Source organism: Pongo abelii, chromosome 10 (genome assembly GCF_028885655.2).
Source record: "Pongo abelii isolate AG06213 chromosome 10, NHGRI_mPonAbe1-v2.0_pri, whole genome shotgun sequence".
NCBI classification, from domain to species: Eukaryota; Metazoa; Chordata; class Mammalia; order Primates; family Hominidae; genus Pongo; species Pongo abelii.
Window position 1 is genome coordinate 131751708 of NC_071995.2, and position 14367 is coordinate 131766074.

Consider the following 14367-nt stretch of genomic DNA (forward strand, 5'->3'; position numbering starts at 1 on the left):
ACACGGGCGGCAGCCCCGCTCACAGAGGCCCGGCGAGGGCGCGGCCCCGGCCCTGGGCCCCAAGCGGGCGGGGCCGGGCGAGCGGACGGGCGGGCGCGGCAGGCGGGGCGCGGGCAGCCCGACGCGGGGTCCTGGGACCGGCGCGGCGCGGGGAGCGCAATGCGCGGGCGGGGACCGCGGCTGGGGCCGGGGGGGGCCACCAGGGCGGGGCCGGGCGCGGGGCGGCGCTTCTTTGCACCTCCCGGCCCGCGCCTGGCGTCCGTGAGGCGCTGCGCGTCTCCGAGAGCGAAGTGGGCTGCCGGGCGTGCGGCCGCTGGGTTCGTGTGCTCCGAGCCCGAGGACCGTTTGCGGCCGCCGTCCCGTCCTGGAGCAGGAGTGAGGGGGCGCCTCTCACTTTCCTGCGAACCCGCAGAACGGGCGGCCGGCGCTGGGGAGGCCGCCGGAGCTTCCCGCCCCTTCACCAAGCGGCCCTGACGCGCAGTCGAAAGCGTGGATTTTGCCGTGCGCGGCGGCTACGTCCGGAGTCCCAGCGCCTTGAGAGGCGAGGCGGGAGGATCCCCAGGGCCCGGGAGCTCGAGACCAGCCTGGGCAAATATTTTGAAACTCATGGTAAAAGCCGCAGTTACTTTTGCACCAACCTAATAGTGAGCCCCTGTCTCGAAAACGGGAAGGAGGATTTTACTGTATGTAATTTAGATTTTTTATTTATTTTTTGATGCGGTGTCTTGCTCTGTCGCCAGCTGAAGTGCAGTGGCGCGATCTCGGCTCACTGCAGCTTCCGCCTCCTGGGCTCAAGCGATTCTCCTGCCTCAGCCTCCCAAGTAGCTGGGATTACAGGTGCCCACCACCAGGCCTGGCTAATTTTTGCATGTTTAGTAGAGACGGGGTTTCATCATGTTGGCCAGACTGGTCTCGAACTCCTGATGTCAAGTGATCCACCAGCCTCGGCCTCCCAAAGTGCTGGGATTACAGGCGTGAGCCACCGCGCCCCGCCTAATTTATATATTACTAAATGAAAATGAAAGACCTGAAAAATATAATTGATATCCTTGGTTAAAAACATAATTGATCTGAGCGAGGTGGCTCAGGTCTGTAGTCCCAGCAACTCTGGAGCGTGAGGGGTGATGGTGGTTTCAGTCCGGGAGTTCGAGGCTGCCGTGAGCGTGATCTCGCCTGTGAATAGCCACTGCACGCCAGCCTGACCAACATAGCAAGACCCCATCTCAAAAAATATCATTGGATGGTACTAATGGTTGGTTGGGCACTACAGAAGAAAGGGTCAGTAAATTTGAAGATGGGTGAAATGGAAATTCAAACCACGATGAGATGCTGTTTGAAATCCACCAGAATGGCTAAAATTTAAAAATTGGCAATATCAAATTTTGCTGGCAAGAGCAAACACTGAGTTAACCACTTTGGAAAATAGTGAGGCAGTTTCTTTCAAGTTAAACGTATACCTCTGCTGTATTCTGAGTGTCTGTCCCCAACGTTCGTATGTTGAAACCCTAACCCCCCTTGTCCGGGCGTGGTGGCTCATGCCTGTAATCCCAGCACTTTGGGAGGCCGAGGTGGGCGGATCACGAGGTAGGAGATCGAGACCATCCCGGCTAACACAGTGAAACCCCGTCTTTACTAAAAAATACAAAAAATTAGCCGGGCATGGTGGCAGGTGCTTGTAGTCCCAGCTACTCGGGAGGCTGAGGCAAGAGAATGGCATGAACCCGGGAGGTGGAGCTTGCAGTGACCCAAGATCGCGCCACTGCACTCCAGCCTGGGTGACAGAGTGAGACTGTCTCAAAAAAAAAAGAAACCCTAACCCCCAAGGTGATGGTATTAGGATGTGGGGCTTGTGGAGGTGATAGGTCACAGGATAGAGCCTTATATACTTCCCTTAGAAGAGGCCCAAGGCGTGGGCACGGTGGCTCACGCTTGTAATGCCAGCACTTTGGGAAGCTGAGACAGGAGGATCGCTTGAGCCCAGGAGGTGGAGACCAGCCTGGGCAATACGGCGAGACGCTGTCTGTGCTGAAAATTTAAAAAATTAGCTGAACGTGGTGGCACATGCCTTGAGGAGGGAGGATTACTTGAGCCTGGGAGGTCAAGGCTGCAGTGAGCCAAGATTGCGCCATTGCTCTCCAGCTTGGGAGAGAGAGACCCTGTCTCAAAAATAAATGAATAAACAAGTACATACATACATACATAAAAAGGTAATTACGTAAGTCCTTGTTACGGAGCCTCCATACATGAAGGGCTTTAGAGCTGATTTGTTAAACGGTCAGCTGTAGTCAACTGTTGACACCCAGCGTCCACTCTCCATTAAGTTATTAAGAGCTTCTTCTTAATAACAGAAGCTCTCAGTGGGCAGTGGAGACGCTGCCATCTCCTGAACACATCCAGCGGCCACATGACTAAGCAAAGGCAGCGGAGAGTGGATGGACGGTGACGGACGAGGCCACGGAGCCCGAGCGCCCACAATGCGCATTCCTGTCTTCTCTCCCTGCTCGCCTCAGAGCGGGACGGAAGGTGGGACCGGGAGAGCTGTTCTCGGGCAGGTGGACGCTGTGGATTAGTGGAGATGGAAGGCACTTTTGTTCTCGTCACTGTGAGACTGTCCTGGTCAATCCTGTTTTCATGCTTGAGGGTCTCCGGTGCAGCAGCTCCACCAGCCTTGACACCAGGACTTCTGTGGAATCCAGGTAAGCAGCCAGGGTTCTGATAGGGCCATGCCCTCACCCCCATCTAATGCATCCACTCCCAGTTAAATGAGAAAGGAACAATCACAGGAAAACATGGAGAACAACTCCACTGTTCAGAAGCCAACCCTATATTAGCTACTGTTTAGGTAGAAATGAAAAACTTTGAGATGTAAACTCCTGCAGGTAGAAGTGGATTTCCAGTGAATGAACAAAATGAAACTTATTAGAATCAACGGCCTTTTCTGAGAGCCATTCTGAATTGTTTTTTTCTTTTGAGACGGAGTCTCGCTCTGTCGCCCAGGCTGGAGTGCAGTGTCATGATCTCGGCTCACTGCAAGCTCCGCCTCCCGGGTTCACGCCATTCTCCTGCCTCAGCCTCCCAAGTAGCTGGGACTACAGGTGCCCGCCACCACGCCCGACTAATTTTTTGTATTTTAGTTGAGATGGGGTTTCACCGTGTTAGCCAGGATGGTCTCGATCTTTTGACCTTGTGATCTGCCGGACTTGGCCTCCCAAAGTGCTGGGATTACAGGCGTGAGCCACCGCTCCCGGCCCTGATTTTATTCCTAGTTGTAGTTTAACTTCTACTTCATTTCTGATCCGAGATCACAAAGGGGCCGTGTGAGCCCCAGGGACTGAGCGGAAGCTGAATCCCAGATCACAAAGGGGCCGTGTGAGCCCCAGGGACTGAGCGGAAGCTGAATCCCAGATCACAAAGGGGCCGTGTGAGCCCCAGTGACTGAGCGGAAGCTGAATCCCAGATCACAAAGGGGCCGTGTGAGCCCCAGGGACTGAGCGGAAGCTGAATCCCAGATCACAAAGGGGCCGTGTGAGCCCCAGGGACTGAGCGGAAGCTGAATCCCAGATCACAAAGGGGCCGTGTGAGCCCCAGGGACTGAGCGGAAGCTGAATCCCAGATCACAAAGGGGCCACGTGAGCCCCAGGGACTGAGCGGAAGCTGAAGTCTCACAGCTCGAGGATTTACTCCCATCGTGCTGGGAAAAGCCCTTGATGAGCAGGGAGTAGCTAATTTTTTTTCTTCCCCTTCTTTTTCAATATTAATTGGATTTCCTTAAACGCTGTGTGTCCATTAAGTCTGTTATCAGTGGCTATTTAGCACTTGTAGAAACCCAGCCATATGTTACATACAGTAGGGTCTAGTCAGGAAAACAGCCCAGGCCAAGTGGTTCAGCAGAGGAAATGCAGGGGCAGGGATGGCAACTGCAGGACGCCAGAGGCCCTCAGGTGGAGATAACGGCCCTGAGTGGAAACGTACAGGCTCCAGAACCTGGTGGGACCTGGGCTGATGCAGGGGAATGAGGGCGGCAGGGTCGCTGCGGCTGTGACCATCAGACGACCAGCTGCAGGGACAGGCAGGTGGCGGGGTCTGTTTTCTGGGTGAAGATGGGGCATTTTTGAAAGCACTGGGAAGATACACTTGACATATCTATCCAGTCTCCAGAAATGCACATTTAACGCTCAGAAGGAAATCTTGCAACAATTGAAGTGCTGTGGGAGGCTCCGTGAGCAGAGACAAGATTGTCCTTCTGTGGGTTTCAGGGCACTTAGACATGACACTCAAAAATATTTCACTGTGGGCCGGGCACGGTGGCTCACGCCTGTAATCCCAGCACTTTGGGAGGCAGAGACGGGTGAATCACCTGAGGTCAGGGGTTCGAGACCAGCCTGACCAAAATGGTGAAACCCCATCTCTACTAAAAATACAAAAATTAGCTGGGTGTGGTGGCAGGAGCCTGTAATCCCAGCTACTCGGGAGGCTGAGGCAGGAGAATCACTTGAACCCGGGAGGCAGAGGTTGCAGTGAGCCGAGATCGAGACACTGCACTCCAGCCTGGGCAACGAGTGAAACTCCATCTCAAAATATATCTATTTCATGTGAAGGTGAAATCCAACCCTGACGATGTGTAGAAAAGCCCAGCAATCTCCTGCAAATCCCTGAGCCGAGGGCCACGGAGATGGGCATCCTGGTGGTGCGCCCAGAGCTGCCTCCCCAGGTGCTGCCAGGGACATGCTGCCTTTGGGGCTAGAGGTTCCCACCTCATCAGTAACGGAGGCATCGCCAGCCCTCAGCTGCCTCGGGCGCCCACGATCGGCCTTCACGCCTCCCAGAGGCTCCGCCACCTTCAGCCCTCACTTCAGATGGAGTCAGACCTTAGCGACGTGGACACTGCGAAGGTCGCCGGCAGCAAGTGGGCACTGCCAGGGGGAGGGCTGTAGGATGCCCCCACACACAGGAGAAGAGGGCACTGCCAGGGGGAGGGCTGTAGGACGCCCCCACACACAGGTGAGCAGAGGGCGTTGCAAACATGGGCAGAGGCGGCCCAGCAGCAGTTTTAACATCGCCCTGTGTCCAGGAGAAAGGCCACTGCCCAAGTATGCTTTTTATCGCAACCTGCAGCATTCACCCTCAGACGGAAGCATGTGTAGAGGCCGCCAAGTTCCAACAAATGCTCCTGACTGTAGACGCCACCAAGTGCTGGGAATTGCTCTCGTCATCTAGGAGAGGCTTGGGGACACTGCCAGCAACTGTCATGTTTATCCATCAAGCTAGACGGCGGGAGTGTAAATAGTCGTCTTAGTTTCCCCCATCATCTGCTTCCTGTTTTTTTTTTTAATCTCGATTCTCAACTTTGTTGCCCAGGCTGGAGTTGCAACGGCACGAACTCCACTCACGGCAGCCTCCACCTCCCGGCTTCAAGCGATTCTCCTGCCTCAGGCTCCTGAGTAGCTGTGATTACAGGCGCCCATCACCACGCCTGGCTAATTTTTGTATTTTTAGTAGAGATGGGGTTTCACCATGTTAGCCAGGCTGGTTTCAAATTCCTGACCTTGAAGGCAGCCTCCCAAAGCGCTGGGATTACAGGCATGAGCCACTGCGCCTGGCCTGCTTCCTAATACTACCTGAGGTCTCAGATTTCTGAGTGACCTGGTGATTTTTAAATTCTGAGCCTCCTTCACGCCTGTAACCGCAGCACTTTGGGAGACCGAGGCGAGCAGATGACGAGGTCAGGAGATCGAGACCATCCTGGCCAACACGGTGAAACCCCGTTCTCTACTAAAATACAAAAAGAAATTAGCTGGGCGTGGTGGCGGGAGCCTGTAGTCCCAGCTACTCAGGAGGCTGAGGCAGGAGAATGGCGTGAACCTGGGAGGCGGAGCTTGCAGTGAGCCGAGATCATGCCACTGCACTCCAGCCTAGGCGACAGAGTGAGACTCCGTCTCAAAAAAAAAAAAAAAAAAAGAGTCCTGAGCTTCCCATCAGCGATACGTCCTCTGTCCTACACTCAACCCAAATTGACAGTACCTGCCGCCACTCTAAGCCAGGAAGAAGTGACCCATCCATCTCTGCCAAAACCACTCCTGACACCCACTGCTGAGCTCCGTAGCAGGATGCAGCGTGGAGCTTTGAGCTGCTGAGACAGACACAGCTTAAAATACACCTGTCAGTGCAGTGCCTGCAAACACGTAGCAACTCCATGGAGAAAAGGAAAAAGTTCAGATACATACATGTCCCCTTAAGGGTTACTATAGACAAAAAAAAAAATTATATCCTTAATATTTCAGAAAGTTAAGACCACAGAAGGTGGTCAGGGAATTTTTACTCTGATCTGTGTAGCAATTCTCTGGGTACAGAAGCTGGTAACGCTCACAGGAAAAAGTACATTAATCCCACAGGGCCAAGCCCAGCGACCACCACTTCCTGCCCCTTTTCTGTACTTTTTAAACCATGTTGGCCTCTAATAACGTCTAACTGAAAACTCTGTACTGGGTTAACTCACTTTTTTCTTTTTTAGACGGAGTCACGCTCTGTCACCCAGGCTGGAGTGCAGTGGTGTGATCTCGGCTCACTGCAACCTCTGCCCGCCGAGTTCAAGCGATTCTTCTGCCTCAGCCTCCTGACTAGTGGGGATTACAGGCACCCGCCACCACGCCTGGGCTAATTTTTTGTTTAGTAGAGGTGGAGTTTCACCATGTTGGCCAGGCTGGTCTTGAACTCCTGACCTCAGGTGACCCCCCCTCCCCCAGCCTCCCAAAGTGCTGGGATTACAGGCGTGAGCCACCATGCCCAGCTTACACCTGGTTAACTCTTAATGGCCAAAATCAAAGTACGGATGAAAAAGACAAGAATCTGAGAAGTCACATTGCTGAGGTCTGAGAGTCATGACCCCACTGTCACTGGGGAGGCCCAGCAGAGGGCAGCACCTGGATGATGAGACCCAGTTCAGGAGGCGCAGCACAGAGTGGTCACCATCCTTCCCCTGGTTCACCGGGAAGCTTGCTCCCCCTCCTTCTGTATTCCTGGCAAATGGCAACGGGCAAAGCGAAGCGTGGGCCAAGGACGGAGGAGGCGGTGCCGCGCGTCTGCCGTGGTCACAAGCCACAGAAGTTTGCTTCACTCCTGCCAGAAATTGGCAGGACAGTAGAATTCTCTTCTAAAGCACGTGTTGAACAGAGTGTGTAATAACATGAGATTAAAAAGTTACTGCCAGATGACAAAATATAAATATTAAAATGAAGCTTCCAATGAATATGAAAATCTTTACCAAAAAATAGTTTATTGCACAAAATTTAAGGAATTCCCAAGCACACTTACATTTGTAAAAAATCAACGTGCTTTTTAAAGTTACACTTTGTCAGACACGGTGACCCCTTTCCCAAGAACAGCCACAACTTGAGGACTCTTTTGTGAGGAAATTTTTAATAAAAACAAATAACTCAAAAGCACTGAATTTTCCAGACCCTCTAACACATTTCCCTCAGGATCCTGTGAGAGCCTGAGATCACTGTATGACAAGATTCACCTGGACCTTCTGGTCAGTGAGCTCAGAACACCTCACACCACAGCATCACTCAAGTCCCTCCTCACATCAGAGGGCTCCTCAAAGGGAGGCCCCAGGACGGTTCTCTCTCAGATTTGCTGGTCCCTCCCCTCCTAGAATCTTCACATACAACATTCTGTTTTTGTTTTTAAAGACCTCAGGGAACTAGGACTCTATGTTTTGGGAACCCTACACCAAGGAGAGTTGAGGGCAAGCTCCCTACCGCAGCGCAGCACAGCACGGACTGTGTTCTGGTGGGCAGGGCCCCTGCTGGACCCACCCGAGGAGAGTCCATTTCACATCCTATCGAAAACACTGCCTGATCCATATTGCAAAGAGTGGGAACGGGTGTGAGTCCGTAAGACCTGTAGCATCAATCTCACATACACCATGGAAAAACACATGAAAACCAAGTTACATTGTTTTTGGAACGTCAGAAAAACAAGTAGTGACATCGTGAAGTGCCCTAGCCTGTGACACACGTGGGGATGAACACGCCGCCCTAGCCTGTGACACACGGCGTGGGGATGAACACGCCACATAATGCGCTGGTGACCGTTTTCTAAGCAATACTCCCAACTTCACTGCCTTTTCCGTGAGGATATTCCATCATTCCCACTTCTGCCCACAAGAACAAAATAATTCAAACTTTACGCACTGAAGTAACTCTGGGAGGTAGAAGTGCCGGGAGAGTCCCTTGGAGATAAGAAAAAAACCTCAACAATAAAAAAAGCAATTTAAAAATCCAACTTCAGCCGGGGGCGGTGGTTCACGCCTATAATTCCAGCACTTTGGAAGGCTGAGGCTCAGGATCATCTGAGGTCAAGAGTTCAAGACCAGCCTGGCCAACATGGTGGAACTCCGCCCCTCTAAAAATACAAAAATTAGGCTGGCGTGGTGGCGGGCACCTGTAATCCCAGCTACTGGAGAGAATGAGGCAGGAGAATCACTTGAACCCAGAAAGCGGAGCTTGCAGTGAGCAGAGATCACGCCACTGCACTCCAGCCTGGGCGACAGAGCGAGACTCTGTCTCAAAAAAAAAAAAAAAAAAAAAATCCAACTTCCTCTTTTAAGCGTCTTCTTAAGGAAGGAAGCCTGAAGGCAGCGTCTGCGTGAACACGAGAGGCCTCAGATCCAGAAGCACAAGCTGTGCATGAAAACACCAAAAGACTCACTGCGGGGAGCAAAGGCAGCCAGACCCTGCCAAACCAGAGGGGGCCCTGGCACCGGCGGCCACAGAGCGCTGGGGGAGGCATCGCACCTGAGGGCGCACACTCAGGAAAACTGGGGTGAGAAACATAGAGCTACTTTCCCTTCGGTATTTTCAGAATTAGTTTGTCCTAAGAGAAAAAAAAATACACAGTGAACATCACTCACTCGAGGACTTTTCATAAGCAAGGAGAAGTCGCTCCCCACTGAATGTGTGATTTCTCGATTTTAAATTTTTTTAAATCATTTATTTATTTATTTTTGAGATGGAGTCTCACTCTGTTGCCCAGGCTGGAGTGCAGTGGCGCCATCTCGGCTCACTGCAAGCTTTGCCTCCCGGGTTCAAGTGATTCTCCTGCCTCAGCCTCCCTAGCAGCTGGGATTATAGGTGCGCACTACCACACCCAGCTAATTTTTTATTTTTAGTAAAGACGGCATTTTGCCATGTTGGCCAGGATGGTCTGGAACTCTTGACCTCAGGTGATCCACCCGCCTCGGCCTCCCAAAGTGCTGGGATTACAGGCATGAGCCACCGCGCCCGGCCCGATTTCTTGATTTTAAAATTAAAACAAAGGGGTAGTACAGCCAAAATAAATAAGAACGTAAATTGCCATTTTTTTTCTAATAGTACAAGAACAATTTAGTAAATAACATCTTCAACTTAAGATAAAAAGTAGGATATATTTATAATGAAATTTTCAAGTATTATTTCAAAATTAACCCTGTACAAATGATATATATATTTTGGAAATTCCAATATTTGCTAGAGAATATTTTTTAAATACCAAACATCTTTGTGGTTAATGCTACCTTAACCTTACCAATTAACCTTCTAAAAGTATATTACAACAGAACACAAATGCTTAAAACACACCATACTGTTTTCTCCACAAAACAGACACAAGACACGGACATGAGCACATCTGGCCTGGCCAGTGACTCAGAACCTCATTTCAGACCAGTACATCTGCAAAGGAGGCCACGCGGACCCATTCTCTCTCTCCTAACTCATATAATAAATATTATTTTAGGTTTTCTTAGCAAACTAGGGGACAACTTACAGACCCCAACTCTCCCAGTCAGCCAGTGTCTGCAGTGTTTCAGGATTTGGGGTGGGAAACAGAAGATCTCACACACGTAGTGCTGATTTTAAATAAGGCCATCTGTTTCTGAGACACCCTGGGAGACCACAGCCACCTTCCTCACGGTGCCTGCCTGTCTCTTCCGGAAATCGCCTCTGCTCGCCACATGATGCTGGTGTAACCACAAAGGATCCAGGACTTCTCTTGATGACTGCACAAGTACAGGTGCTCCTACACACGAGTACAGGCGCTCCGACAGACACTGGTAAAGATTTTCACTTGGGGAACAGAAGTGTGAGGCTTGTTACCGCCTGCGATCTACATCTGGCTGACTCCAGGGGAAACCGCAGGAGTCGCTGCAGGGAGCCCCTGGCCCACTCTCCTCCTCCTCCTCCACCCTCCTTCCTCTCCCTCTGGCCTCTCCCTGTGCCCCCCAAAGGTCAGATCAGATACGGGGCCTCAGTGTCCTTGTGTCTCCTGATGGCCGTCAGGCCTGACCAAGGGTCCAAGCTGCCCCTTCCCGGTGGCCAGCCATGGTGGAATCACACAGGGCCAGTGGCCTGAGAGGAAGAGACCAGCAGGAAGGAAAGATCCTCAGCAACAAAGTAAAACCGGAACAACAGAGGACCTTTCTGTGTAAGAATATTTGGCTTTAGAAGGTAAATAAAATAATTATATTTCTTAGAATAGAATTTTCTGACTGACATCCCTAAATCCTACAGGTAAATTATTCCCAACAAATTTTCAAAAGGCAATCAATAATAAGTAGGTTCTTCTTAAATAATATGAGCATATGCTTCTTAAAGATTGGGTTACAGGCCGGGCGCAGTGGCTCACGCCTGTAATCCCAGCACTTTGGGAGGCTGAGATGGGCAGATCACTTGAGGTCAGGAGATTGAGACCATCCTGGCCAACATGGTGAAACCCCATCGCTACTAAAAATACAAACATTAGCCTGGCATAGTGGTGCAAGCGTGTAATCCCAGCTACTCCAGAGGCTGAGGCAGGAGAATCGCATGAACCTGGAAGGCGGAGCTTGCAGTGAGCGGAGAGTGTGCACTCCAGCCTGGGCAACAAAGCGAGACTCTGTCTCAAAAAAAAAAAAAAAAAAAAAAAAAAAGACTGGATTATGATCTTCAGTATTTATGTACACATCCTATGGTGGGATGGCTATCCAAAAAAACAAGTAAAAAGCCAAAGGTACAAATAAAATTTCATTTCTGCAGAAAAGTAAAGCTCTTACTGAATGGAACAGGGAAATGAGAAACTGCAGCCAGCCTGGCCAGGCGCGGTGCCGCAGACCCTGTCACGCAGCTTCTCCCAGTTATGCAGCCTCTCCGTCACCCGCAGACAGCAGCATCGGTGGCCGCTCAGAAGACACGTCCTACAAGTAACCCTTCAGACACGTTCAGAGCTCCTCGCCGAGAGCCTATTAGGCTTTTAAGAGTTGGTCATTCCATGGGAAAAGCTAATTGTGATCTTCGAATGTTTTTCTAATCCTTGGCTCTCATTCTGCTATATATTTTACTCCTTGTTAAAGGCAAAACAAAACTTAAATTTCATGTCTTAGAAAAACATCGACCACACAGTCAAATAAATAACATTGATAAGAGAGCATTCTGGGGCAGCGGCACACGGAGGCAAGTCCGCAGCAGTCACTCTCCCGGACCTTCTTTGGAAGCCCTGCTCTGACTGTGTCTCTGTGCGTCGCCGCGTGGGCCGGCGTGACCCCCAGGGGGCACAGGGCTGGCAGTGGCTGGCTCCACCGGAGTCCACGAGGACAGAGACTCGTGCACCGTCATGGTGTGCTCCTCCATCTGGCGCTGCAGGCTGTCCATCTCCTGCCTGGGACAGAAGAAGAAAGAAGGCCCAGATCACACAAGTGCCAGGCAGAACGCGCCACCTGGGGACAGCGTCACTCGCTAGCACCTGAGTGGACCTGGGTGCCTTCGGGGATCCACAAACCAACCGAGACCACAGAAGCTCAGCTGTTCTCGGCACCGTTCTCTACACTGTGCAGAGGACACAGGCTCAAGGATCGGTCCTGACCAGGCGGTGGGGTGGAAGCTGTCACTGAGGCCTGGCACACGCGACTTCCACTCCGTTACCTGCCCTCGGGGCGCCTGGCTCCGCCCTACACACTTGGCTCAGCCTCAGGCTGCCAGGTGCACCGTGTGTGGCCTTCCATCTTCTCAGGGCCTATCAGGGTAGTTGAACTCCAGGCAGTTTCCACCTATGAGTTCACAGGCTGGGTGTGCGAGTTTCCCCCCACCTTTATATAAACCTCAGAGGCTGTGAGTCCCCCTCCCCCTTTATATAAACCTCAGAGGCTGTGTGAGTCCCCCTCCCCCTTTATATAAACCTGAGGCTGTGCGTGCAAGTCCCCCCCTTTAAGAAAACCTCAGAGGCTGTGTGAGTTCCCCCCCTTTATATAAACCTCAGAGGCTGTGTGTGCAAGTGTCTCCCTTATATAAACCTCAGAGGCTGTGTGTGCGAGTCCCCCCCTTTATGTAAACCTCAGAGGCTGTGAGTCCCCCTCCCCCTTTATATAAACCTCAGAGGCTGAGTCCCTCCCACTTTATATAAACCTCAGAGGCTGTGTATGCGAGTCCCCCCCTTTATATAAACCTCAGAGGCTGTGTGTGTGAGTCCCCCACTTTATATAAACGTCAGAGGCTGTGTGAGTTCCCCCACCTTTATATAAACCTCAGAGACTGTGTGTGCAAGTCCCCTCCCTTATATAAACCTCAGAGGCTATGTGTGCGAGTCCCCCACCCTTATATAAACCTGCTCAAACTCTGCTGGGCACTCACTGAGTACTGGCACCAGGAGTGTCCTCCCAGCTAAAGAGGGCATTAATCTTTAAGACTAGCTGAAGTGCAGCACGGAATATGGTCCTACTTGAGCTGCTGGAGGCAGCTGTTCAGGTTCTTGAGGGGCTCCTTGCTCACGGCGGGCGGTGGCCTCAGCAGCTCCTCCAGCAGCGAGGCGGGAACTGGGCAGTCTGGGATCTTGATGGGCGTGGCAGGGTTGGAAGAGCTGGCCTCGCCTTTCGGCTCCTTTCTCTGTTTTTAAAAGCACATGATCAGCTTTCTCACCATCCCCTCCCTCGGGTCAGTCTCACTAGCACAGCATGTGGCAGACAGGCCTCCCTCAACTGGTGGACGTGGGGCCTCTGGGAAGGGGACCATCCTGGCCACCGTGGCAGCACAGCACGACAGTCCTTGGAGCTCCAGAATAGCTGGCTGAGGAAACACCTTTATTCCTAAGGCACAAAACCAGAGCAAAGCAGAGACAACCTAACTCCTGGGTCTGCGGGAGGATGGGGCCGAGCCGCAGACTACAGCTCTCCCAGACGCTTCTCCCATCAGAGACTCAAGACCTTGATGTGGAATTTCCTTAAGAAATTAAGTAAATTTTCCAACTTAGGCTCCCTTTTCTAGGACTTCAAACTTTTTCCACTGATAAGCACACGACGCTGAACGGCCTCTGAATCTGAGCACTGCCCTCCCACCTGCCTCCTGGAAAACATGGACGTGGACTGAGCACAGAAAAACGCCAGGCACCTGGGCACAGCTCCCGGGCCCCAGCCCTTCACACACAGCAGGGACTGCCGAGTCACAGACCACCGCTCATCTGCTTTACAAAGCACATTATAACAAAGTGGTATTTGAATTCACGGAACGAGGAAAATGCTGTTGGATGAATGAAACCAGAATGAAATGATTTCATCTGTCACCTGAGCAGGATACCCCATTATCACTGACTACACAGCAGCTGCTCAATGTGGGCTAAACAAATCCGTTTATGTCTGAATGACTAACACGTCTGCCAGCCTGTCCAAGAGCATCTACAGCGCACATCGGCTACCCCGGGGGGGATGCGGGCCTGAGTACCGTCTTGGCCGCGCCACGGCGTAGGTCCAGCTTGAGCTGCTGGTTCTGCTGGAGCAGGGTCTTCATGTTGTTCTTCAGCTCTGACACTTTTGCCTGGAGCATAAATTTATCCTTCTGGGTCATGGACAGATCCTCCTGGGCCATCTCCAACTCAGACTTGACATTCTGTGGAAAATGAAGTCAGATTTTTAAAAGCTAACACATCTTAAACATCCTTCCAAGATCCGAGTTTGTATTTTCATAGGTTAAGCACACGTATGTCCTCCTCGGCGCCATCTAGATGATGCCAGTCCAGGTCCAAAATGCTCAGGACCAGAAGTGTGTCAAATTTTGGAATTTTGAATATTTGCATTACAACTACCAGCTGAGTATCCATAATCCAAAAATTTGAAATGTTCCAATGATCATTTCCTTTGTCATGTTGATGCTCAGAAAGTTTCAGATTTTTGGATTTTTGTTTTTGTTTTTTTTAGACACAGGGTCTCACTCTGTCATCCAGGCTGGAGTGCAGTGGTCCAACCACAGCTCACCGCCCAAGTGCTGGGACTACAGGTGTGAGCCACCAGGCCTGGCCAAGTTTTGAATTTCTGGATGATGGACGCTTCTCGGCCTATGTCTATAAATAAATTCTCACTGTGACTCA

General features: G+C 51.5%; 1 protein-coding gene and 1 long non-coding RNA gene across 4 annotated transcripts in view; one reads left to right on the top strand and one right to left on the bottom strand.

The window, feature by feature from the left end:
• Nucleotides 1-213: 213 nt before the first annotated feature.
• LOC134759539 (uncharacterized) lies at nt 214-9023 on the top strand. Its single transcript, XR_010135856.1, has 2 exons — nt 214-2696; nt 6512-9023. It is a non-coding gene; the product is annotated as an uncharacterized LOC134759539 (long non-coding RNA).
• GOLGA3 (golgin A3) overlaps nt 7255-14367 on the bottom strand; it is a 48773-nt gene continuing 41660 nt past the window's right edge. For all 3 annotated transcript variants that reach the window (XM_024257351.2, XM_024257350.2, XM_054528477.2), the window contains exons 21-23: nt 13725-13889; nt 12730-12893; nt 7255-11673 (exon numbers count right to left, since the gene is read on the bottom strand). In XM_024257351.2, the coding sequence (XP_024113119.2) occupies nt 11484-11673; nt 12730-12893; nt 13725-13889 (519 nt within the window). In that variant the 3' untranslated portion in view covers nt 7255-11483. The remainder of the gene's footprint in view (nt 11674-12729; nt 12894-13724; nt 13890-14367) is intronic.